At 33.6% G+C, this 27393-nt stretch overlaps 1 protein-coding gene across 1 annotated transcript; it reads right to left on the bottom strand.

Moving 5' to 3' along the window:
* Nucleotides 1-59: 59 nt before the first annotated feature.
* On the bottom strand, nt 60-27393 carry LOC140063234 (brefeldin A-inhibited guanine nucleotide-exchange protein 1-like). Its single transcript, XM_072109739.1, has 35 exons — nt 27157-27393; nt 25158-25188; nt 24330-24471; nt 22581-22727; nt 20513-20692; nt 19783-19945; nt 19094-19189; nt 18247-18433; nt 17432-17666; nt 17182-17281; nt 16751-16999; nt 15977-16184; nt 15444-15558; nt 15285-15319; nt 14922-15177; nt 14413-14578; nt 13586-13737; nt 12903-13190; nt 12092-12221; nt 11264-11404; nt 10757-10926; nt 10422-10573; nt 9799-9971; nt 9244-9404; nt 8703-8836; nt 8092-8221; nt 7436-7571; nt 6713-6851; nt 6056-6128; nt 5485-5635; nt 5073-5215; nt 4387-4561; nt 3850-3988; nt 2590-2707; nt 60-1962 (listed from the first exon to the last, which is right to left on the bottom strand). The coding sequence occupies exons 1-35, from the start codon at nt 27278-27280 to the stop codon at nt 1825-1827; spliced, it is 5277 nt and encodes a 1758-aa protein (XP_071965840.1). The 5' UTR covers nt 27281-27393; the 3' UTR covers nt 60-1824.

Below are 27393 nucleotides of genomic sequence, written 5' to 3'. Positions count from 1 at the left end.
ATCTGGAATTTGATTATTTACAAATAAGAGAAAAACATTTATACTTTGTTTACTCAATATTAAGGTGCAGTATAAACAACATTAACCACTTTTATTTTCAAACGTTTTTCTAAGGACTGCTTTTGTAAGACAACTCTAACTTTATTTATATTAAGAACTACCTTCTAGGATCACATTATTATTCGGGGACCATCTTCTGATTATGACAAATTTTTCAGAGACCACCTTCTTGGATTATCTCCAAACTTTTTATTGAATAAACATCAGATATATATCAATTATTAGGCTGTTCTCTCACATATAGTGCTATTCTATGGCGGTTCTTCAACAGAGTTACTGTTGATATCATAAACTGCTCTAGCAGTTTTATATTATAGTTTAAAATTAGGTATGTCACTGTAGTGTGTGTATGAAGCAGAATTAAATTTTACAATTAATATTATTCTAGTTATTATTTAGGAACAGTGAGATTATCTAAAATTAATATTTTTAATAATTCCAATTCTATTAATTACTGTGGTTCATTAATTAATTAATGGCGATATCAAAATAAGTAAACATCGCTCCAACATTACTGAGTATCAAGGTTATTTTTATTTTAATTTTTTACGTCAAAGGCATATTTAAAAATTCTTATGTGTTGATTAAATGAGCTATTCTGCTGTGGTGATAACATATTATGAGCTTCATAATAAGCAATAATAATACAAAGAATATAATACATACATGTATAGGAAAAAACAATTATACACAAGTACAAATACGTACAACAATGGAATGCAATTAGGAAAGATGGTACTCTACACAGATTTTACACTGCATCTAATGAATACATTTAAAGACAAGTCTACACTATCAAACTTTATGTGACAAAAAATGTGATGTGCCCATATATGAACATGATGATGTCATATCACTACCATATTTGGGCACACCACACTTTTTTTTTCAAACTAGTTTGATTGTGTAGACAGAGCTTAAAACATTTTTAAAAAGGTTAAGTTGTTACCCTGAGATTCTAGTTCTTTTGATGAAAATAGTGATTTTTTTCTTTCACAAAACGTTCTACTCCAAAACTACAGGGGACTAAGGTGTGGTGAAAAATGTTAGCCTACAGGGTGTATAACGTACCAACTCAAAGAGGTTTCCTAAAGAATACTTCAGAATACATTACTATAATCATAAAATGATAGATGAACCATCACTCTTAAGCTCTGTCTACACTGTCAAACCTAATGTGATGTGCCCATATATGGACATGATGATGTCATATCACTACCACATTTGGGCATATCACTACCATATTTGGTCACATCATATATTTTTTGTCAAACTAGTTTAATAGTGTAGACAAAGCTTTATATTATCACTATTTATATCATACATCCATCATCATATCTAAGATATTAAGGTATGCTATAGAGTATACAGAAAGAGTGTATCAAAAAGTTCCAATGGTTTAAGTATCTACGTCTATCTGTAAAAATCATTTACCCCGACACAGTCCACAAACTATTGCCCCATAAACTGTACAGACATAAAAGTACATATACATTTTATCTATTAATCATATACTTTTAATATATTCTAATTTATTAATTTAGCATAAAAATTATGGTAATTATTTCACATTTAAGTTATGCAAATTATATAACTAACATTTATTATGCTAATTACATAATTAGCATAACTTATTCTAATCTAGTGACCTTGTTAGCATAAATTATGCATTTTACTTTTGTTATCTGTATTTGATCTTGCATAATTTGTGTTAAATAATAAACTTATTGAATGGTACAATATATGCTCTCACATTATCAACTGTTAGGAATCACAAACAATGCTGAATACTTTCCCTGTTCGGACGAAAAAGGATCGAAGAATAGCACGCTGTTCCCACTTGAGGTCAAAGAGCATGACCTCACATAGTTGACTGTAGTGATTTGATGCATGAACTTTGAACTTTAAAAAAATGAAAGATTTATGCTGTATTTATTCTGTGTACAAAGATTATTTTAAATGTTCATATGTAACATTTCATTTTTAAATAAATTTCTATTTATGCAGTTTTAACCTATTTGATTTGGTTTATTTACCCTACTTAATGCGAAAATTGTTCCATCAATATCTTAGCAAGGACAATTTCATATACTAGTTTTTCACGGTGTAATGTAATGTAAAAGGCTGTATTTTTCAAGATTCAACACAGATAGGCTTTTTCAGATGTTTGTATTAGACTGTATTCTCAGATTCAAAAACTTATTGAATGAATTGTACCTGGCACATTCAGAATTTATTTTTATAATCCCTTTTTGTGAAATCATACTAAAGGTGAGGGTGTATTATTTTCATATTGGTGTGAGTACCATTAGTGTCATGATAGTTTAATGGTGGGTGTCAAAATTTCAAGCTGAAGTCCATATTTGAATATTTCTTTGGCCATCATTATTCTCTCTTTCAGCTTTTCTCATCTTTACACATTAAATTATTTAAACATTATCGCCGGCATGTTTATAGTCCCTGTTTCCGACTTATATTTTAATTTAAAATTTCAAATATATTTAATATAGTTAAAAAAAGAATACTTACTCTTTGTTCATTCATTTTAAGCATTTTTGAAAGCAACAGCACAATAAGTGATTTCCACGTGTCACGGTGACTATCGGATTCTAACGTTAAAAAATACTCCAGTGCTTCCTTGCAGACACTAAGTAAATAATATGATAACAATTATTTAAAATATTATTAATACTTTGTTTTTACATAAAATAGTTTTATATTCCTTGCTAAACCAATTCTTCAATAAATATGGATGATATTAACTGATAATATCGATTAAATAACTTAAGCTTCAGCTTGATGTGAAGAAGCAGAGAGAAAACACATAAAGTAACTAGACTTCTGGACTAGTCATTACTGCCTATATATTTAGATATTGTTTTGACACTATGGACTGGGAAGGACGAGGCGGGGGTACAGATTAAGGTATGAGGAAAGAAAGTCCATAGCACTTTTACTAGACATTGGACACCCGGCTAGTACTAACACAAGCTTTCTGATTAAGACTAAATAAATAAACATAATCATTAGGCTAGTACTAAACCAAAGCATTAAGGCCAATTTACACAGACGAGCGGTAAAAGTAAGAGGAAAACCGTGTAGCTTGTCCCATGTAGAATTTGTATCTACCCTGCCGGTCCACGCCGTCATAAGGTATAAAATAGATTCTATATTTCTATTATCGTTACCGCTTGTCTGTGTAAATTGGCCTTTATGTTAGAATTATTTCAAGCCAACTGGCTAGTAATAAACCCAGCTATCGGGCTAGTACCAACCAGCGCTATCGGGCTAGTACCAACCAGCGCTATCGGGCTAGTACCAACCAGAGCTATCGGGCTAGTACCAACCAGAGCTATCGGGCTAGTACCAACCAGAGCTATCGGGCTAGTACCAACCAGAGCTATCGGGCTAGTACCAACCAGAGCTATCGGGCTAGTACCAACCAGAGCTATCGGGCTAGTACCAACCAGAGCTATCGGGCTAGTACCAACCAGAGCTATCGGGCTAGTACCAACCAGAGCTATCGGGCTAGTACCAACCAGAGCTATCGGGCTAGTACCAACCAGAGCTATCGGGCTAGTACCAATCAGAGCTATCGGGCTAGTACCAACCAGAGCTATCGGGCTAGTACCAACCAGAGCTATCGGGCTAGTACCAACCAGAGCTATCGGGCTAGTACTAACCTAAGCTATCGGGCTAGTACCAACCAGAGCTATCGGGCTAGTACTAACCTAAGCTATCGGGCTAGTACTAGACGAGCCATGCACTGAGAAGTGTAACAATTTCTACCTTATAAGTTTCTGCTGGATCTTGGGCCAGAATTCTTGTCGTTTTTCATCTGAATACATTTTAAAAAGAACTCTAAGTAAGCACGCAAGACTTGACGTCTCTTGCTTCAGTAGGTTTGGTTTACTTTTACCTTTGAAACCTGACAACAAAAAAAACATATTTTTTTTAAATTCTAGATTTAGATGGGAATTAATGTTAGTGGGGGAATAACCTGTGACTTGCAGCCTAACTGGGCTGAATTGCTGTGGACATTGCGCAACAGTAACTTTCTTCTGCCTTCGTGTCGAGTGCTGCCATCAAAGGGCGCCCATTCCTTTGTCCACAACGAAAGGGGCTGAATGGACCAGTACACTGGGGTAACCCCTACTCTTCCGAAAGATAAATTAGGTTCTTTAGAGTGCACACAAGCCATAATGAAAAAAAAACATATTCATTCAATATATTCAATATATAACATAAATTGAAGAGTTCTTATTGGTCAATTCACTAAAAACTTAAAATTCATTCAAATTTGAAATCTAGAGATTTCGTTCTTACCTGCGTTTCTTAGCAGTTCTCTTTGAGCGTTATTGGTGTTGAATTTTTTGGCAAAGCGATGCGATTGCTCCAGGCAATTGAGTAGAAGGAAAAGCTGATCAACAGACAGATATCTGTACATACCAGGATCGTCCTTTTCAGAGGATGTAAGGAAAGCAGAATTGAAACTACCATCCTAAAAAAAACAAAATGTGTTATACAGGGTTATATAATTATTCTTAGGTACCTTAGAATCCAGGTAACACTGGAAAACTATTATATCTTGAATAGGGAATTTTTTTAAGCTCCGTCTACAGTTTCAAACTAGGTGGACAAAAAAAGTGTGATGTGCCCAAATATGGTAGTGATATCATCATGTCCATATATGGACATTTTTTTGTCACATAAGTTTGATAGTTTAGACAGAGCTTTATATTGCATTTATCTTATGTGCACTTTAAAGAACCCAGTACAACTTTCGAGACGGGTAGGGGGTTACCCTTGTGTACTAGTACACACACAGTCACTCACAGTGACTGATTAATAATCTAAAGCTCTGTCTACACTATCAAACTTTATGTGACAAAAAATGTGATGTGCATGGTGATGTTATATCACTACCATATTTAAGCACATCAAACTTTTTTTGTCCAACTAGTTTGATAGTGTAGACAGACCTTAGGCAGGAAATTCACTATTTTTCTAACCTGCACAGCTTTCATGTTCTCTTCATCTTCATGTCGACTAGTGGCTGGAAAAAATAGAATGCTGTCTATACTCTGTATTAATTCAAGTTGAACGACACACTTGATCAAGATGGATGTGAACAATTTCTGATCCGCTACAGTCTCTACAAGAACAATTAGTTGTTTATGGAAAGTTGTATAATAAAACAAATTACAACATGCTGTATTGCGTAACCACAAGTGAGAACTGACAATGCAACAGTGCTGCAAACATCGCAGGTTTTATTTCATGCAGGCGGGGGAAAAAACAATTATAAGGGCATTTCTTATGTTGCGTAGATTGTGGGAACCCCGCTTCAGGACACAAATAATGGGGAAAACAGATTTAATTTGGTTTGAACAACATTGACTGCAGACTTCATATTTAACTTACTTGTATATTGGGATTTATTGCCTTTACTCTCCGTACTTGTAACACTTGATATACTGTGTACACTGTGAATGCTACCTGTCCTCTGTAACTGATCTTTCTTTTCAGGACTCGTCTCTCCATTAACAGGTGATCCATCTCTAACTTGATGCTCCTATAGGATTAAAAAACACATGCATAAGCTCCAGAAAAAACTTGAAAGTGGATAAACAAGTTTACTTGATGAACATGATGTAATAGTCATCAGTATTTTTTAAATTTTATTATTTCATATGCATCCAACAGCGAGTAACTCGCCAATTACAGGATGGATAAACTATTTTATAATTTATCGTGCTTATAAATTAAGTCTCATTTGAGACTTAGGGAGTGGAGTTGAAAGAGTTACAACCCTGGCACTAGTCAGGATTGAACCCTGGACATTGGGATTGGAAGTCAAGCACATTAACCACCAAGCTATAGCTCCACTACAAGTTGATACACATTAGACTTGGTTGTAAACGCTTAACGCTTATTAAGTGTTAAAATTCATGTCATGTTTGGTTCAAGTAATAATGGAATAGCAAAGTCTTACCTGAACATCATCTGGGTCTGGACGTGGACTATTTGGTGGTTCTTCATAACCTTCAGGTTTCCATGTTGATAATCTACCAAAAAATATAGTATAGTATTTAATATAGTAATGGTAATAGTTCTCTCCAATGAGAGATTTTACTCAGTATATACGGGCCCACCAGCCCCAAAATACAATAAATACTATAAGATACCATGAACATTAGATATGTACAATGAACATTTGCATATGAACTTTTGAATTCACAAAATAGGGGCTTTGATTTACCTAGGCCCCATAAACCCTGGGCCTAGGTAAATTTCTGCTGTCTAGGCCCTACACATATTAATCTACTGCAATAATCCTCCAAAACTGTGTTAAAGAAAGCTCATAATGAATTCACATATCATAATTAGTTCCTAAAGCTCTATCTACACTATCAAACTAATTTGACAAAAAAGTGTGATGTGCCCAAATATGGTAGTGATATGCTTAAATATGGTAGTGACATGACATCATCATGTCCGTATATGGGCACATCACATTTTTGTTGTCACATAAAGTTTGATAGTGTAGACAGAATTTCATAGCAAATATAATGCTTGTTAATAATATGACACAGAAGAGAAAAAAACTAAAATGAGAAAAAATTAGTGATAAAAAAGAAGAAATTCTTACTTTTCTGGAATGGTTGAGTTAAATATTTGCATCATACAGTGGCAGACTTTATCCCACACAGTGTTACTGAACTTCTCACCATTGGAGATGACAAGGTTTTCAAGGCAGTTGGTACCAGATCTTGCTAGCTGTTCATTATCTGTATAATGTAATAACAAAACACTCTTAAGCTCTGTCTACACTATCAAACTTTATGTGCTTATATATGGACACGATGATGTCAAATCACTACCATATTTGGTCATATCAGACTAGTTTGATAATGTAGACAGAGCTTTACACCCTAAATGATAAACTAAATATGCTCAATATTTCTTCTGTTTAGTATGCTTACATTTATTCATGACTGTTATAATATAACAGCTTCTATAAAATCTTTAATATTGCTTAATATTATAAAACGATGAGTTGTCTGTTGTCTATCTTCTCATAAAGTAAACATTAACATGTATTATTATTTTTTATTCTTTATACTGGGTAGCCTCTCTGTTCTCCCAGAGAGTCCAGTGTATAGTACTATGATGAGTTTGTGACAGTGGCTGTGTTTGAACTAGTACACTGGGGTAACCCCCTCACTGGCCACGAAAGATGTACTAGGTTCTTGTGCACATGAGCTAGATGTGTACACTGGACCTATGGTTTATAGTCCTTATCAGAGAAGATTCAAGTAAACTTTATTGTACCTACTCACAATAAGTGGTCTGAAATAGCTATTCAACATACCTTGCTGTACACACCAGAACAGTTGACTGAGGAGTTCATCAAGGAGAATGTCATTAAGAATGTCAAAGTACTGTGTGAACACGTCAATAATGGCGTACAGAGCATGGTTACACGTCGTCGTCATCCACTCTGCTTTCTGTAAACATAAAAGTTTGAATTGGATAGTAAACATTTGAATTAATCAATGGCATCAAGATAAGACAAATTCAGAAACTGATAAATGCATAGAATATACATGGCTGCAGTCGTGTGCACAAATTTGAGTTAGTGCTTACCGACCGAGAGACCAAACAACCGAACGACACAGTGATCTGTAGATTCGCGTTTGCACATGACTAAAAAAGGTTAAGTTACAAAAAAATATGGCAGCCAAATCTTCCAATACTAGACATATTTTGGGCAGGTCTAATATGTCTGGTTTTCCCAAAAAATTCTATATTATGCAAGAGTTTTAATGTTTAAACAAATTTGTTAAACCTTTTTTTATTTGTTTTATAGACATAAGCAGTAAAATTCTAAAGAACATAGAAATAAATATAGGTTAGGCTAGGAATAAGATAACTTTTATATGATAATGTTCAAGCTTCTGTACAAATTATTGGTGTTAATCAAGGAAAATCTTCTCTCAACTATTTGCATAACCATGTGTTCCTTACCTCCACCTGTTGTTCAGGTAACTTCATATTATCAAATATCCTAAACACAATATTAAATAAGTCCTTCCACCAGTGTTTTTGGAATGTGTGGCCGTAGCTCTTCATAATCTCAAACATCACCGTTAAACCCCTAAAGAAGAAAAAAACATTTAATATAATGGCATTCAGAGCTAAGCACCTGAAGATTGAGGTAATCTTCTTGAAACAGCTCGTAGTGCATTAAAATGTTCAAGTTATAACTAGCATCTTTGACTATTTATTTAAATTCTACTTTGCTTGGCAAATGAGCACTTTCGCTTACATGACTTGGTTTAAGCTCTTAAATTTAATCTATTTACTTTAATATCTCATAATCATTTCTCAATGGAACTGGACTATTGAGAAAATTGTTCACACAGAGTTTACATGCACTAATGATTGAGACCGACAGACAGACATACACCCAGACGGACAGAAGCACAGACAGACACATAGACAGACTGTAGATAGACACATAGATAGACAGACAGATGGACAGACAGCCACATCCTCAAAGAGCAACATAGACAGTCACACACACAGACAGACACCCAGACAGACAGACTTATTCTGATTCGTAATCTGATGCTTACCTTGTTCTAACATCTAGTTTGCATCGGTTAATAATGCAAGACAGTTCAAAGAGCACTGGGAACCAACCTTTGACCCACACTCGGTCATCCTCAGACACCTGCATTTCTTGGTCACCTGCATGTTCTTTGAACATCTGAAACAAAACATTCATATTGGTAAAATAAATGCATATTTGCTTATTTTTTTATATGTTAACACAAGTAAGCTTTTACTTGACAATAGTATATGGGGCAAAAATAAAAAAAAATGTTGATGGAATATTCATAATTGACTTCTTGTCTTGTGGTAGGTTATTTTTCAATGGAAAAACATTTTTTTCTTATAGTCAGTAATTTTCTATTAAGGCCTATAAATTATATTATTAAACCTATAAATAGTTTTGTTCATATTTCAACATAAGCATGATGGCAGTCAATTTTTGTTGAATGCAAATAAAAGTCTTGTTTAGTTTAAATTATGGTAGAATGCATGGATCCAAATGGGTTAGGGTCGCTCACATCCAACTGATGATCTCCCTGTAAACTATTTAATGCAACTTACATTTGGCTTATCCATAACATATTTAGCACAGTTCCTTATTAATCTAATAGCCTCCATACTAGTGTCTGGGAAAGCTGCATTACATGCAAACTCAGACAGACACTTCACAGCATCCTGGAAAGAGTCTAAGATTGCTGAAAAGTACTTCTCAAATACTGAACCTGCAAGGAATTAAAACATAAGAAATAAAAATCAATAAATACAAAGATAACGTTGGAAAATTGTGTTCTTTTTTGTATTTAATTTGTTTTTGAGACTTGGAAAAATGATACAGTGCTTGTTTGTTGCCAAAACCTAAAGTCCTGTGTCCTGTCTACACTATCAAACTAGTTTGAACAAAAAGTGTGATGTGCCTAAATATGGTAGTGATATTTCCAAATATGGGAGTGATATGGCATATATTCATATATGGGTACATCACATGTTTTTGTCACATAAAATTTGATAGTGTAGATTTAGGCTTAAGCCTAGTCTATACTATGTATCCCAAAGTTTGCCAGTGTAGACCAGTTGACACACTTTGGTAAATTTTAGAAAAACTATAAAAGTTCTTACATATAATTTTGCCAGTCGTTTGAAATGCAAGTTCTACAATGCCCTCGTCGTGATCTGAAGCAGCAAGGAAGAACACAGAGAAGACATTCTTCCAACCAGATCTAATGTTGCCTGCTTGTGAATTCACCATCTGAGCTATACATCTTACGACCATATCACGGATTGTTGGCGACCTAATCAAGATTCAATGTTCCATTATAACTATTTATATTCAAGGTTTTGAAAGGCAAAAAAATCAATACAAAAACCTTGAAATAAAATGGTTAAGACAAGGAGCGATGCAAATGACAGTCTTAATATCGATACATGTTCACGGTACTACTCGGCCAGAGGATTCTGGTTCATTCCTATCACTGCATTGGGCCACCCTAGTTGAATCACAAGAGGAGTGTCCATGGCATAAAAAGGGAACTCACTTAAGCTCTGTCTACACTATCAAACTTTATGTGACAAAAAAAGTGTGATTTGCTCATATATGGACATGATGTCATATCACTACCATATTTGGGCATATCACTACCATATTTAGGCACATCACACTTTTTTGTCAAACTAGTTTGATAGCGTAGACAGAGCTTTACAGTAAACAAAACAAAAAGTTTTAAAAGTTTAGAAGCACTTACCTGTTCTTCTTCATGATGAGTTCAAATGGACGAAGGAACTCTTTTTGGAAACGAAAATTGGCCAACTCGCCTTTCTCTAAGAATTTCATTGAGAGTTGACGAAGTGAATCAACCGCAAAGAAAGCAACATCTTCAGATGGGTTACAACCAACCTACGAGAAAAGACAACGTTTATACTTATTACAGCAAAAATGAATATAAAATACATTTTACATTATGGTAATGATCCAGATTTGAATCCACAACCTTCTGCATACTGTATTCTAGTCTACTGTTTTATACACTCACGAATATTGTTAATATATTTGTGTTCAAATTGTTTTGTTGTTACAAACCTTGTTAAAATGTTCTCCAAGCACCGCCCATATCCTTGACCACTGGATCCTTACACGACCCATGTTGTAGTACGAGATCTCAACAATCTTAGTCAAACTAAACATTCTGGGATGCACCAATGAATTCAATTCTTCTATGGATACCTTACAAAGTGCTTGTACAAAGTCGACTAAATAAAAGATATTGAGTGTTTATTTTTCCTCTCAAATAAAGTGACTATCAATGTGATAAATAAATAAATCAATAAAATAAATCATATGCAATTATTAAACACAATTCTCTTTCAATATCGATAATATGTAGTGAAATTCAGTTACTATTTTCAACTACAAGGGCACTAAGAGAGCACAAACCTGTGCCTAGGCACATGAAAATTGAATAAAGTTTTCCTATGAAACCATCCTTTAAAATCTTATGAAAATCGGGCAATAATTTTTTGAGTAATCCTGCTAACAAATATAGAAAGAAATACACAAGCAATCGACCACATAATAAACTACATTTACCTATTGCATCACCATCAAGCCTCGTTGAGCCGGTAAAGATCCTGTCTACCGCCACCACAATGCTTTGCGACGATGTCTCTCCCATTGCTTCTTGCAAAATTGCTAGCTTCTTATGGTCAAGACCACTCATTCTTCCCACTGCTGTGAAATTCAAACAAAAAGATACTTCCTTCATCCGAATAAAATATTCATACAAATTAAACATAACTATCTTTTTTAGTACTTATTGTTTTAACAAGTCTTTCAAAATATTTCAAAGAATTCCAAGCATATTCTTATTTTTGTTTAAATTTTTATTTCACCTTATTTATAGAGGAAGACCCTAAACATGTATGCTGACGATCAAGAGGCCCTCTTGATGATTTATGATAAGTGTCTGTGTAGGACAGTGGCTATGTGAATACAAGTACACCAGGGTAACCTCTAATACTCATCTAAAAAAATGTACTAGGTTCATTAAAGTGCACGAGCCAGATGTGTACACTGGACCTACAGTTTATAGTCCTTATTCGTGAAGACTCATTGTATCACCAGAACCATGGAGGAAGTGAGACTCGAACCCTTGCTGAGGTTAATATGGCAAGGTATTACGGTTCCACTGTCTTAACGCTTGACCACTCACTATGGAATGACCTACACGCCTCTATTACATCATGTTCTTCTACTATCGCCTTTAAATCTGGATTGAAAACTCATCTTTTTCTTTCAAATTGAGCTCTCTCATACACCGCACCTTTGATCACTTACTGCTGGAATTGGCGCATTACAAATTCGTATTATTATTATTATAGAATATAACCGGACTGAAGGTTACCACATTTTACTTACCCCCTTCTCCGGCATCTAGGTCGTTGTGAGCACCGCCACCTCCTGCGGATGAACCTGATGCTAGGAATTTCGTTTTTACCCCTGTTCCAATTAATTGTGCTAATTCCAATTGTGAAATACATTTCAAGATCTAGATATAATTTATAAATACAAAGTTACGTTACCATTACAAATCTTGATATAGTACTCCAATTCCATATTAAAACATTATATATATTTTCTACCACAAAATACATAAATAAGGATACTATTATTTTATATATATAAATAATAATATATGTCTCAGAAATAAAATTTGGTTACTTCATAGTACTTTAATACGCGACAAATTTGTTTCGCATGCTAGCAGGACTAGCACACTCATCAGATGTAGATAGATAAAACAGTATAATTTAGATCGTCTGGTTAAAATGCTCGATAGATTACTTGATAATACATGCAGTATATCTAATCTTCCTTTCAAAGATTTTAGGGTTTATTTCAAACAATTGTGATACATAAATTAATTTCTGGAAGGATAAATAATGGTAATTTTTTAGTTATGGATTGATGGTTATGATGTGATGGTTATGATGAGGTTCTAGGTTCAAGTCCTGTCAGTGTCGGGATTTTTTCTAATGACAATTTATAACTCCACTCTCTAAGATGTTAAGTAGAGCATCTTGTGTATATGTTTGTCTTGTGAACAGGATTGGCACCTTTAAGAAGGATAGTGAATGAATTCATATATGATTATCCTTGGAAATTTAAAAACAATTTACCAATTAATTAATTAATTCATTTATCTATTAAAAAAGTATAAAATCCAAACCTCAAGCCATGATTTTCCTAGATAATTTCCATCTGTGTGAGCAACTGTGATTAAAGTCTTTATTGTGTCTATATTCTTTGTCTTCATCTCGGTAATCGACGAGTTAGCCGTTAACAATGTGAACCGCGACAAAGCTTGAACATACGCGTCACGTTCTACGACCATGTGGAATATACACGTTATGCGTACAGCACATCGAATACCATCAAGACAGAAACTTGCGATGTCCGCATCATCACAGTCCTGAAGACCTACACTGAATGCTGCCAGGAAAGGTGTCCATGCAACCTGGAAATAACAAATAATTGTTTATGTCAACCAAACATTCATCATTTTAATTATTCTTTTGATAAAATTAATTAATATCTTTACCAATAATGTACGACAATGTTTTGTTTAATATACAAAAGGCTAAGGTTGTTCTTATAAAAGAAAACCACATGACAGATCAACCGTTGCTTCTGTGGCACGACTATAGTGCCTACTCTTAATAGAGTCATTGGTCATTAAAAAAAGTATCTCATAAGATTTTAAACAAAGAGATCATGCTCTCCTACTAAAACCATAGCAACATGGTGTATGGTGCAATTACCAATTGAATATCTTAACACTCAAAACTAATGCTGGGTTATAATCTGTAATAAATGTGGTTCAAATCAAAAGTAGAAATCTTGTTAATCTACCTTAAACATTGGTCGGACATGTTCCTGATGTGATGCACTAGTGAAGTTAGATGGTACATGACTGATGGCCTCCATTAGGTTCTTAGCAGTCTGAGCAATGGCATCCATCTCAAATGTAAACATCGTTCTTCTTTGTTTCTCACTGGTTAATGCTGAAATAATGACACTCAGTAGTTTATTATTGAAGTTTTAACCAAACTGTTTTGCCTTGGTTGTAACTTACATTCGGTTGTAACCGGCATGACTATTCGGTTGTAACCGGCATGAGGCTTTGGTTTTAACTTACAAGGTTTTGTTTGTAACCGGCATGAGGCTTTGGTTTTAACATACATGAAGTTTCGGTTGTAACTTACATGAGGCTTTGGTTTTAACTTACGTGAGTATTCGGTTATAACTTACATGAGTATTTGGTTTTAACGTACATGAGGCCTTGTTTTCAACTTACAGGAGGTTTCGTTTGTTCGCATTAGACTTTGGTTGTAACTTACATGAGTACTTGGTTACATGAGTATTTGGTTTTAACTTACATGAGGTTTTTGTTGGTAAGGGGCATGAGTATTCGGTTGTAATCGGCATGAGTATTTAGTTGTAACTTACATGAGGATTCGGTTGTAACTTAAATGAGGCTTCGGTTGTAACCAGCATGAGTATTCGGTTCTAACCGGTATAAAGCTTCGGTTTTAACTTACATGAGGTTTTGTTTGTAACCGGCATAAGATTTTGGTTGTAACCAGTATAAGGCTTTGGTTTTAACTTACACGAGGCCTGGATTTTAACTTACATGAGGACTTGTTTGTAACTTAGATGATGTTTCGGTTGTAACTTACATGAGGCTTTGGTTGTCACTTTGCTAGAGGTTGTTTGTTTCATTCGTATTTCTTGATCTGCTATCTCATCATAGATTTCAGATAGATACTCAGGTGGCAGGTCTTTGCTATCGTTGATACCACGATTCATCTTAATGTATTGTTCTTTTGTCATTTTATTTTTAACCTTTAAAATGAAGGAAACCAAGAAAAAATGAATATTCAATTGAACAAAAAATAATTACGTACTATTCCAATTAACTACTTGTTAATATGTTATCTGATTCAATAAAAAGACAAACATGCTGATACTGATGTGAGCATGTAAAGGGACTAATCTTGAGCCTAAAGCTCTATTTACACTATCAAACTAGTTTGACAAAATAAGTGTGATGTGCCCAAATATGGTAGTGAGATGACATTATCATGTCTATATATGGGCACTTTTTTTTGTCACATAAAGTTTGATAGTGTAAACAGAGCTTTAAACTGGGGTAAAATAAATACAAATTATTATAACATATCTTCACCTGTGAACTATGCAAGTCTGTGGTTAGCAGGATGATAGAGTACGCCAATACGTAAGCAGCATCAGCACTCGCAAATATATTTTGATCTGCGTTGTTTTCAATGTAACGACTCGCAAACTTTTCCATCATTCTGTCGATCTTCTGCGCTTCGCCAGGAAGACGAAATCCTTCTAAGAATTCTCTTAAAGCTGCTACAATGTTCTTGGAACCGAAGTCCATTTGGTCCACATAAGCATACATTACTTCTTTGGTAAATCTAGGATGAAAAATTAATGATAGAAATGACTTTCAACAATTTGTTGGGTTCTGAAGATATCCCCTACTGTAATAATTTACACTGATCTAAATTTAAGCAAAACTTACTTGTCATTTTCACCCAAATAATCTCCCATCACAGTCTGTGAAAAAAAAAAATCCAATCAAATTAACAAAAAGTAAAAATTCTTTTCAAATACAAATTATAAAATCATAATTAAATTATTAAAAAAATAATTAAATTATAAGAAATGAATTAGTACAAACCTTGTCTAAACGTTCATCTGCGTGAAAGAAGGCAGCAACATCAGCAGCCGTTCTTCCCAGAATTCCTTGCTCTTGGAGATACAGTATTCCTTTTGATGCTTTTTTAGTATTAAATCTGATGAAAAGAACCAAACACTTTGTCAACATTTAAAACTATAATTATTAATCCATTTTCTGTCTAAAGCTCTTTTTTCTTTCTTCTTTCTTCATTTTCATTCGCAAAATCATAAACATGCATAAATAATCATAGTACAAACCAAGATTGGAAAGGGGGAATCTCTGGAGCATAGCTTATTATAAGTAGAATTTCTGTCTACACTATTAAACTAGTTTGATAGTGTAGCCAAATACCCAAATATGATAGTGATATGACATCATCATGTCCATATTTGGGCACATCACATTATTTTGTCATATAAAATTTAATAGTGTAGACGGTGCTTTAGTGTGAATGTAGACTTATCGTTCATTAAATCTCTTTTGCCAATAATTGGAATAACAATGCAAATTACTAAATTTGAACATCTACCTACATTTCAATTCCTTGTTCAATGATTTCCTTTTGCTGTTTTAATGTCTCATATTGCTCTGGATTGTCTGCTGCCATCAATTGGCTCTGGTTAGCTGCATTGGAGGAATGATTTGAGTTTAACGAATTCTGACTGCCATAACTTGTCATGGTTCCTTTACCACTGTCTGTGTCTAGGTGTTCTGTTTGAGAACCTGGTGCATTTTCTTGAACTGTAATGAATAACAATTGTAGTTATATAACATGCGTATATCTAAAAGCTAGAGGTTGGAATAAAGAGAAGATTAGGGATGGAAACTACACTTTTTTGAGATTCAGGTTTATTTATTTTCACTGTCAAACAGCAAATACACGACCAATTACAGCTCTTTCTACACTTGTTATTATCAAACTTTATGTGTCAAAAAAGTGCCCAAATATGGTAGTGATATGCCCAAATATGGTAGTGATATTGCCAATTATGGTAGTGATATAACATCATCATGTCCACATTTGGGTACATCAAATTTTTTTGTCACATAAATTTGATAGTGTAGACAGAGTTTTAGGTAGTGGCGCTATCCAATATATTGGCCGGATTTGAACCCTGTAATTGGTAATACAAAAGTCACCACTGTGCCAATACTAAATATAGCTTTGAAATGTATAAATTTAATTGGTCTGTCAGTGTTAAGCCGGTTTTCATACAATAAACTTATTCACGCGAATCAGAAGCGGTGGTTTATAAATATTCATATATGAAGACACAACATAGCACAAAATATTTTATTTCACCCACCTAAATTTGTTTGTATATTTGGATTTACATAAAGATCTTTACTCCACTCCACCATACACTTGAGTATAGAGACAAGGCATTCTAGGCCTTTGATTCTCATCCTCTTCTCCTGCTGTGGTGTGGCCCCAAGCTCTATTGCTTGCCTTCCTTGAGCAATCTTTGATAAGTCATTGATGAGACGCTCAAAGATATTTGCTCTGGATAAATCACAATCATAGTTGAGGTAGATGTCTACAACACACTGAGCATCTGAAAGGTAAAGATTGTTCAGTTAGATCTGAGAAAGGTTTTTTTTAGGTTGAATTTAACTGTTTACTTTGTCCTTTTATAAGTGAAAACATTATTTTGTTTACTAAAACTGTAAAATGGCCTATTCAAACTCTTTTTATTTATTAATTTTAATTAATCATGTTTTTGATGATGCTGCCTACCTGCACATATACGTGTCAACGCTTGAATCACCATCCACTTGTGTTCAAATGAACTTGTTGAAGTCTCCAATATATTTAAGAAAATTTCTTTGAAAAATACCTATCAAATTGAATAATCTTTGTTAATAAGAACAGAAAGACGAAGATAATCCTTTACATAGCATGCAACATCATTATCACATTACAAATTATGGAACAGATGTTGTATTAATAATTAGTTAAATAAAATAAAATAATAATAAAGGTTTACCTCAACTTGCATCTTTAAATGTGTTTTAAAATTACTCAGGAGAACTAAAAATATTGCCAAGGAAAGCTCAAAGACTTCGGGCACCGATGACACGCCATTTTTAGAGAGCGCCACACACAGGTACTGCTTAATGGCGGTGATAAACATCTCATTGGTTCGAAACACAGGACCAGCATTTTGCAGGACAGACAGTAATAACTGAAGAGATAGCACCTTGGAACGCAATTCATGAGACCTGATTGAAAAATACAAAAAGAATCAATTTTAAATATTAATTATACAAATGCTACATTGTTACACAAAAGGTAAAAGTAAAGGTTCCGTATTCAATTCTGATAATGAGCTATTAATTCATTTACTTAAGCCTCAGAATTATGTGTTAGGGCGGCCAGATCCTTTCCACAAAAGGTATAACTATTTTAATTTATGTTTTTCCCCCACCTCATCCTCATCCCAATCATACCTTTTTTCAGGAATTTTAGTTGTAATTGCATGTACAGTATAAGTGAATTTAGTATAGCACATATATTTATAAGACACTAGACTTGCAATTTTTGTTGTTTTGTAAAAATAATGCATATATATAACTTTAAAAATATTAAACCATGGTCATTTCTTGTCTTAAATGTGAGTTCTAAGTATAATTATGATAAAAAGCAAATTAAAATGAACTACCTAAGTAGCTCACGTTGAAAGTTCTCTCGTAGACGATTCTATGTTCTTAGTTCGTTTAGGGGAACGAACTAAGCCTAGCTTAGTTAGGCTTAGTTTTGTAGGCCTAGCTGGTATGAGCAATTTTGTTCTGGTCTACTTACTTTGGATCAGTGGGACCATCAGGTAAAGGTTTCATAGACAACTTGCATAGAGATCTAAATACAAGGAATGCATCTTTTTGTAAGACATGGGAGAATGGTGAAACGGTACCATCCCCATCCTCATCCATTCCAGGTGTTCCCACAGCAGACGGAGATGGACTTTGGGATACGTCAGATGTCTTCTCACCTATTGGAAACAAATTCAAAGAATATATATTATGTATATGTATTTTAAGCTCTGTCTACACAATCAAACTAGTGTAATGTACTCAAATATGGTAGTGATATGTCCAAATATGGTAGTGATATGCCCAAATATGGTAGTGATATGCTTAAATATGGTAGTGATATGCTTAAATATGGTAGTGATATGCTTAAATATGGTAGTGATATGCTTAAATATGGTAGTGATGTGCCCAAATATGGTAGTAATATGCTTAAATATGGTAGTGATATGACATCATCATGTCCACATGTGGACACATAAACTTTGATAGTGTCAGACATAGTTTAAGGGTTGCTGATATGGTAAAACTTTAACCAGAGATAATTAGAGGCATCTAGGCTGTGGATATATGACATTCATCATCATCATGAAGTGAATGCATCCGAGATGGAGCTCATAATGTCATGTCACGCCAATTTCTTTGTTCAATAATAATGCTAATAATATAGAAATTGGGAACATTTCTATTTCAATCAGTTAACAGATGATTGACTAAGCTAATGTGTTTAAGCTACTTGGTCAATAACTTTATCAGTTAATTGCTGATTGTAAACATAAGCAATCAACTTCCAATCCTTGATTACATCTAAGTTTTATTATTTAGTCAATAATTCAATATACCTTCTACATTAATGTTATCAACAATATCTGTAAGGATTGTCTTGACTATGTTTTCCACACTTTCCTCTGTACCAGCTCCATCACCAGTTTCCATTCCTGTAAAAAAATCTATATTGTTTAAACAATCCTCTAAAGTATCCTTTAAAGTGCCCTCGTGGCAGCAAAATCATACAAAATAACCAATTTTAACCCCCTTCTGTGTAGGCTTAAGTTCTATATACACTACACTAATTGGACAAAAAAAGTAACAAATATGGTAGTGATATGCCCAAATATGGTAGTCAAGTCAAGTCAAGTATCATTTATTATCATTTGTTTTAGGAAAAACATAGAAATTCTGTTTGCTCTGTTGGCGGAGCACAATATTCAACGGACACAACACGAACTCAAAAACAAAAACATTACAAAAAAAAGTGTCTACATCATATTTAAGGCTCTAATAGATCCTGGAAAGAAACTATTTGTAAATCGTGCCTTATTGACCTTATCATGTCCATATATGGGCACATCACATTGTTTTGTCACATGATCTTTGATAGTGTAGACTGAGTGTTACAGTGCAAGCAATGAATGAATATTTGGAACTTTGAATTTTAAAATAAATAACAACAATGAGGGTTCCACTGTATTTGTAAATATATATAATAATTTTATAAATCTTTTTCAAGCGAATTATCTTAAGTTGTTACCTTGTTCCTCTTGAAGATTCATGACCTCACCATTAACCATCACATTTGGTGTTTCTCCATCTCCAGCTGCACTGCTGACATCTTTACCACTGTCAGCATCATCATGTTCTTCACATTCTTTTTCTTTAGCTTCTTCTTCCTCTTTTATCTTTTGTTCCTGAGCCTAAATATTCAATTATTCAGATTAAATAGATTTATGTAGGTGGGAAAATCAGTAGGGATACAATTATGCACCTGTGTTCTGTAAACTACTTATTACAAACCCAGTGAAAAAATGGAATAGTCCAAAAACAAATAATTGCCTTTAATATAACATTCATTTATTTAGCCAAAACAATACAACAAACTAATTGAATGAATGTAAAAATCATCTTCAAGAAAACATGCACTAAGCTGCCCTATTCTACAATCCTTGATTCATGACTGAATTTTGAGTTTTAAATTTGTATGTATAATCCACAATTGGTGACACCCCTATTAAGGGGCACCACTATTATTGGAGAACTTCAATTAAAGGGACACTTTCCTGTGAACAAGGAACAGGTTTTTGAACAAATTATATGTTTTAAGGCCAAACCATATTCAGGACATCGCTATACTTAGACACATTTTTGAGTCCAAAAGGTGTCCCTTTAACAGGGGTTCAACTGTATATTTCAATAGCAGTATCAAAGGACAACAAAAATATTCTGATTTACAGATGTTGTGATTGGCCATCTAATATACTTACTGCCTGTTGCTCCATGCGAATGAAGATAACATTCAACATTTGCGTGAGTGTTGCTTTAGCTGTAGTTTGATTAATGAGGTTTTTGCTAGCCAGGTAGATGTTATAACAAGTTCGAACAACATGTAGAAGTGTACCTTCATGTACTTCACAGGTGGGTGATGTCACAGCTGTCAACAGGGCCTAGACAAAAAGGAGTAAAAAGAATGCATTTGAGGTGGTGCAAAAAATAGAAATACAAATATAGGGAAGGAAGGATCTATTTTTGTCTAAATCACAATGTTAAATCAGCAGTGGCCGTATTCGCCAATCACACTTAAGTGAGGTATTTTACTTACTTACTCAATAAATATTTAAGTACAGTATTTTTCTTAAATTGTATTCACTTAGATAGATATTTTTATTTTAAGGGCAAGTATTTCCCTTAGCCTAAGTGTGAATGGTGAATACGGCCACTGAATTTATCACACAAACTTCCCTTGCATATGGCACACCACATCCTTCAAAAGGAATTTAAAATCCTCATACTCTAGCTACTGTACATACGTTTATGTGTTTTATAGATCCAAATGATCAAAAAATTTGTAAAAATTACCTATAATAATTTATTTCATTTATAAATCAAATTATAATAACATTATTACACATCAAATTTTTGTACATATTTTGTAATGGTTTCAATTTGAATTATTTCAAATTTTTATATGCATGAAATACTCTAACATCCAAAAGTATGACAAATCGAAAAAGTAAACAAACTTATTAATTTATATTGTAGAAATACTTCAACAGGATCAGAAGAGGAAGTAATCAATAAAATTCTGACCGAGCAAATAATCAATAATTTTATCTGACAACATTCATTTGAAAAACATGCAGTGTATATCTGCGACCGTCACCTTTACCATGTGTATACTGCTGACTACTAAAAGAGAAATACATTAACAATTCTAAGCTACTACTGAATAGTTAAGAGAGAATTATGTAAGCTTATGGTTTGCATGTACTGGACTCTTTAACTTCCCTGCTAGTCATAAACTATATATTATTAATAATAATTACTATTATTATAGCATTTATCATTAAGCCTCATCTAATCACAGAAAATTCCATACAGTAAATACCATAAAATCACAGTGTGTATGCCTTTTATTCTATGCCAATGTTTATTAATCAGCCCTTACTTCACCATGGTAAAAACTAATATGATTGATAGCATCCATATGGTACTTTAAATGATGGTAAATATGGTAATGTTTAATCAAGTATTCAATGTGTATAGTGCTAATATCAGCAGGATATTACGACAGTAAATAAAAGACTGGATACACAAGACATTTACAGTATTTATCAACATGCTATAATTAGTTCTTATCTAAATAATCACACAGAGAGGTTTAAACCAATTCAACTTGATAATTTACACTTTCATGAGGATTTAAGTAATCTACCTACTATAAGTACGTGATTTAAATCAAAGCCAGGGCCTAATAATAATATCGCAGGAATTGTTAAAATGTCAAAAATTACCAACACATTATTTTATTTATTATCTATTTTATGATTCTTTGTTTGTAGGGACATTACAATTTGTATTGTATTTTGTAATGTAATGTGTACAGAATATGTAAAAAAATAGTAATTGCACAAGAAAACATACAAAAGACACCAATATATATAATCTACACTATTTACTTTTTGCCAGCCACCACTTAAAAGTTGACCGCCATTTTAGAAATAGATTTCCTTTTGTATTGTTCAAGTAATGGGCGCAGTTAGTTAACCCAATAATTTTAACAAACTTTATTGCTCTCACAATACTGTTACTGTAAGAGTTATTTCAATTCATTCAACATTCATTCATTCAACAACAATAATTTTAATAATAACATTAATAAAATATAATCATAACAACTGGAGTAGACAGTAGTATACACAGGTACAGTAGATCCCAACAGGAATCCGTATGCTATATCATTTCATACAGTACAGTAGCGGAGTTAGAAAGCCTTTAGTGCACATGTTTTGTGAATCATGCATTATAATATGACAAGAAAAATAAAATACAAACCTTAATAATCTGAAGCTGAACGCCCTCATCTGTCTGTGTTCCAATAAAACAACCACATATTGTCTCCACAATGCGGTCAATGAGTTTCTTGCTGGGGTCAGTTGTATCTGGCCCCTTCCCAGTTAAATGTCCATATGCTATTAGTTTCTAAAATAGAAAGAAAAAAACTTATTGAAAATACTTTGCTATTAGAAAGATCATATAAAAAAGGAATCAAATATAAACTCTCACTGGACACCTTTGACCTTTGACCTTTTCCCCAATTCTGTACTTATTGTCTTTTGTATGTATTGTTAGTCCATCAGTCAACGTTTTGATTTTTGTCCCAGTTTACAATCTCAAGTAAATTATACATATGAAATGCCAAATGTGCCAAAATATTTATATTTTTTTATAATTCATTAAGTCAAAACTCCATTTGGATGGAACCCAGTCTCATTATTGTTTTTTAGAACGTATGGATTTTGGAGAGTTGACATTAATTTTAACATTTATAAATCAAAACCATCCTACAAAAAGGAAAATGGCAACAAATAATTCCAAAGAGAATTTCGCAAAACGAGAGGCATAATTAAGTTAACGGTTGATCAAAAGATTGAAATATCAATGTGAAAAATAAATATTAATGTAATTTTCCTCATCTAGGCGTATAACACAACTGTTCTGTATTGTAAATTTCATATAACATAATCAGTTACTTTTGTAATAAAATAGAAACATGAAGACAGAACATGAAGAAAGAGATGTGCAGTGAAGCGCGACTAAACTAACATTAAATCATAAAAAGCCAAGAATGCATTGTCTACAGTATGCCAGCATAATCCTTGCAAATGTACGCATAAAGAATAGTCTTCTACAATGTGGATTATGTATGTTATTTAAGAGTGCATTAATTGACAAACGCTTCTAAATAAATTAAAGTCAACAGCTATGTAGTTATACATCTATTTGCTTTATTTCCTAACAGGGATGACAGGATTACCATTGAGACACAGTAACAAATATACATGTTTAACTACAACCATGTGTCAAATTGATTAAAAGGTCTATCTATACTGATAAACTTTATGTGACAAACAAATGTGATGTGCCCATATATGGACATAATGATGTCGGCCAGAGGATTCTGGTTCATTCCTATCACTGCATTGGGCCACCTTAGATGAATCACAAGAGGAGTGTCCATGGCATGAAAAGGGAACTCACTTAAGCTCTGTCTACACTATCAAACTTTATGTGACAAAAAAGTGTGATGTGCTCATATATGGACATGACGTCATATCACTACAATATTTGAGCATATCACAACCATATTTGGGCATATCACTACCATATTTGGGCACATCATACCGTTTTTTTTTTCAAACTAGTTTTATAGTGTAGACATAGCTTTAATCATAGGAATTGGAATTACTATATAACTTTAAATTAAATGGAGTATCAACGGAACTAATAAGTAAATTATATAAAGCAAGAACCACCAAAGGGTGTACAATTTCCTCGTTCTTAAAAATGGTTCCATGTAGTGACATAATGGCTATGAGCCCTAACTGGCTAAACCAAGTGCCTACAGGTTAAGGGGGCCTAGAGCATCAGCCCCAATGCAACTACCCAGCATTGGAGGGCCCTTACGAGTTCTAAACCAGGGGCCACTGGTGTCATGATGGCTCCAAAACATCGACCCTCTTGTGTTTTGTCGTTAAATTTTATTTTCAAGTAAATCATTATTTATTCTCTGCTTTCTCTTACCTGTAGACAATCGAGTGCAATATTTACAATACGGGCTGATTTCGACTGGCACGCCAACTCAAAAGGAAGAAAGTACTTATCAGCTGCTATGATGTTGATGTTGCTTTGTGGTAATGGCAACGCTGAAGATTCCTTTGGACTCCTAGCAAAGAAAGAAGAATGGCAGGTTTATGCAAGGATCTTACTGGGTGGAGGTGGTCTTCCACCCAAGACTAGCTTATTTTAATGTATTCAAAACCCAGCAAAGAAAATGTTAAGGTATTCTACTGTACACACAACATAATGTTGACACCTCATAGACTTGAGAAACCAAACTCTGAAAGTACAGTACTGTAGAGTGTTCATTTTACACACTTACCTTTACCACTAGAGCTCTAGTATACATCTCAAATAATTAGTTTTTTGGGCATTCCGAGTGAAAAATAACTTTATAAAATGAAAATCAAACAAGTTAAATCTGGCTCAATATAAATTTATATTTGAGGCAGAATTAGATCTTGTTTGATTTAAATATATTATACTATTATTCTATATAATATTTTTTATGGTAGAATATTTATTGATGGAGTAAGTTGCTCTCTTTGGACTTATGCCTATTTTTGCTCCTGGCATATTGACCTTTGCCGTAATAAATCAATTATTATAGTCAGTTAATTATTAAATTCTTGAAAATGTAATTTGCTCAAATGAATGTATTTTTGAAAATGAGAGAATGGGGGAAAATGTTATCTGTAGACTTGCACTGGTTCGATCATTATTTGAATGATGATCATGTCATAAGTATCAAAAGCTGTAATATACAGAAAAAATAGATGGACAAAAACGTACTTAGCTTCGCCTTCTTCAGCTTTTATCTCACCTGAAAAAAAAAGAGAAATTATGCATGAATTCACAATTAAATTTTAAATGTATCTCTACACAATGATACCAATACAAAACAATATTAAACAAAACAGTTAATAGTATTGACCTAGAACAGATTATACTGTAGCAATACAGTACAATATCCAAATGTTGTAGAGATCAATATTAATTACACTACAATAAGCGAGTGCTGGGAGAAAAAATCAATTATTCAAAATACAATTAGATTTTAAGATGCATATTTTAATGAAATTATAAATTTATAACAATATCAAAGATGTTAATCAGTAAGTACAATTGTATTATATAATTTTTCCATTTCATTCTCAATAGCTCACTGGGATGGACAGTTTATTTATGTAAAGTTAACATTAACCTACAGTATATGATATTGTGATATTTTTCTAGCCTGGACCAGGGACCAAATGTGGGCATATTAAGTCTATCATCTTGGATTTTTTGTCAAACTAGATTAATAGTGCAGAAAGAGCTGTACAGTAATTCATCATAAAATGTTCATCACAGTGCAAACAAGTAGTATGTGGTAAGAATAATAAAATAATTATAAACACATAAATCTAATAAGCAAATAATCTTCAACTCATGTTCAGTGGCATACTATAGGTTACATTATTATAGTAATCCACTATAATATAATCTTATTCATGTTTGTTTGATCAGATGAGTCACTCATGACTAGTGAACAGACATATATGGTTCAAACAATTCTTTTGGGTATAGGATCATAATAATAATCTAATTTTCCAACGTTTAATGATAAATATGTTGTACTGTACTTCCTGGTGTAATTCTTAACAATTAAATTTTCAAATTGTGATTTGGAGAGGCATAAAAGAAAACAGAAAATAGATTAAGGGCCTACAGTAGGCTTATCATATCATATCATATCATTTATTTCGCCAATATACAATACCGTACAAAGTAAGACATAAAAAAAAACATTACAAAAGTAAATCAAGGCGGCCGGATTACCTAAAGGTTATAAATAAAAATAACCGTCGAGAGGCTCTCCACATCGAAATACTTAGAGGCTCTCCACATCGAAATACTTAGAGGCTCTCCACATGGAATTTTTAAGAGGCTCTCCACATTGAAATACTTAAGTCCACATCGAAATACTCTCTATTTCTATACCCTCTATCTCTATCTACTGACTATACATATACAATTGGTGGTATATTGTTCTTCTTTCTAGGCTAGGTCTAGGCTATATCAGCTTGGGATGGTGGATACGCCCCCGTCTGCTCGCTTATTGTAGTGTGAATGAGGTATTACTGTAAACTCAGGCTGTTTAGACTTGTACCCATGCTACAGTAGATTAGGCTTGTCCTAGGTCTTGAACTCTGGTACCATATACTAGGTACAGTAGGTAAAGATTAAAAAAAAAAATTAATGACCCAACACGAAAAGACGTTCCCTCCCTGATCGTAGATTAAAAACAATGCACTGTGTTGATCAAGCTCATTCTATTCTGCTACTGCTAAAAAAAAACATTTTTATTTACTTTCTATTCTATTTTTTATCAAGTCAATTAAACCTAGCTAACCCTACTAACTTAATTATCTACTACTAACTATGGCATACCGCATAGCCTCTTTGCTCTATCTACAGTAGACTAGGCTGCCTGAAGGGTTGAGCTTCTCTGCTGTATAACCTAGGCCCTAGACTAGGATAGCCTAGCTAGGCCTAGGCTAGTAGTAGTAGGCCCTTTCGTAGTAAAAATTAAGTAGGCCTCATGCCTTCTACTACCTTCCTTCATAATATACAGGTTGAATCTAGCTAGGCTAGAAGCCCATCCTAGATCGGCTTTATCTATCTACTGACTATACATATACAATCGGTGGTATATTGTTCTTCTAGGCTAGGCCTAGGCCATAGGCTATATCAGCTTGGGATGGTGGATACGCCCCCTTCTGCTCGGGGAATAATGGTCGTGTCTTACCAAGAGCAACTTCGCAAGCCTTTTTCAGTTGCGAGTTGTAAGATTTCTTCGTTTCTTTTTCATTAAGTATCTTCTCTAATGCTCTGCGTAAAAACATGTTATTTGACTTTAGAGCGTCCTGCATCTTGTAGATTACTCAGGACAATGACCATAAAAATGAAATTGGAATAAACATTAAACAAAAATATTGTTCTTTTATCAATAAAAGCAGCCTAAATTCCACATCACCGGTTCATG

This window comes from Antedon mediterranea, chromosome 11 (genome assembly GCF_964355755.1).
Source record: "Antedon mediterranea chromosome 11, ecAntMedi1.1, whole genome shotgun sequence".
NCBI lineage: Eukaryota > Metazoa > Echinodermata > Crinoidea > Comatulida > Antedonidae > Antedon > Antedon mediterranea.
This window is presented reverse-complemented; position numbering and strand designations above follow the sequence as displayed.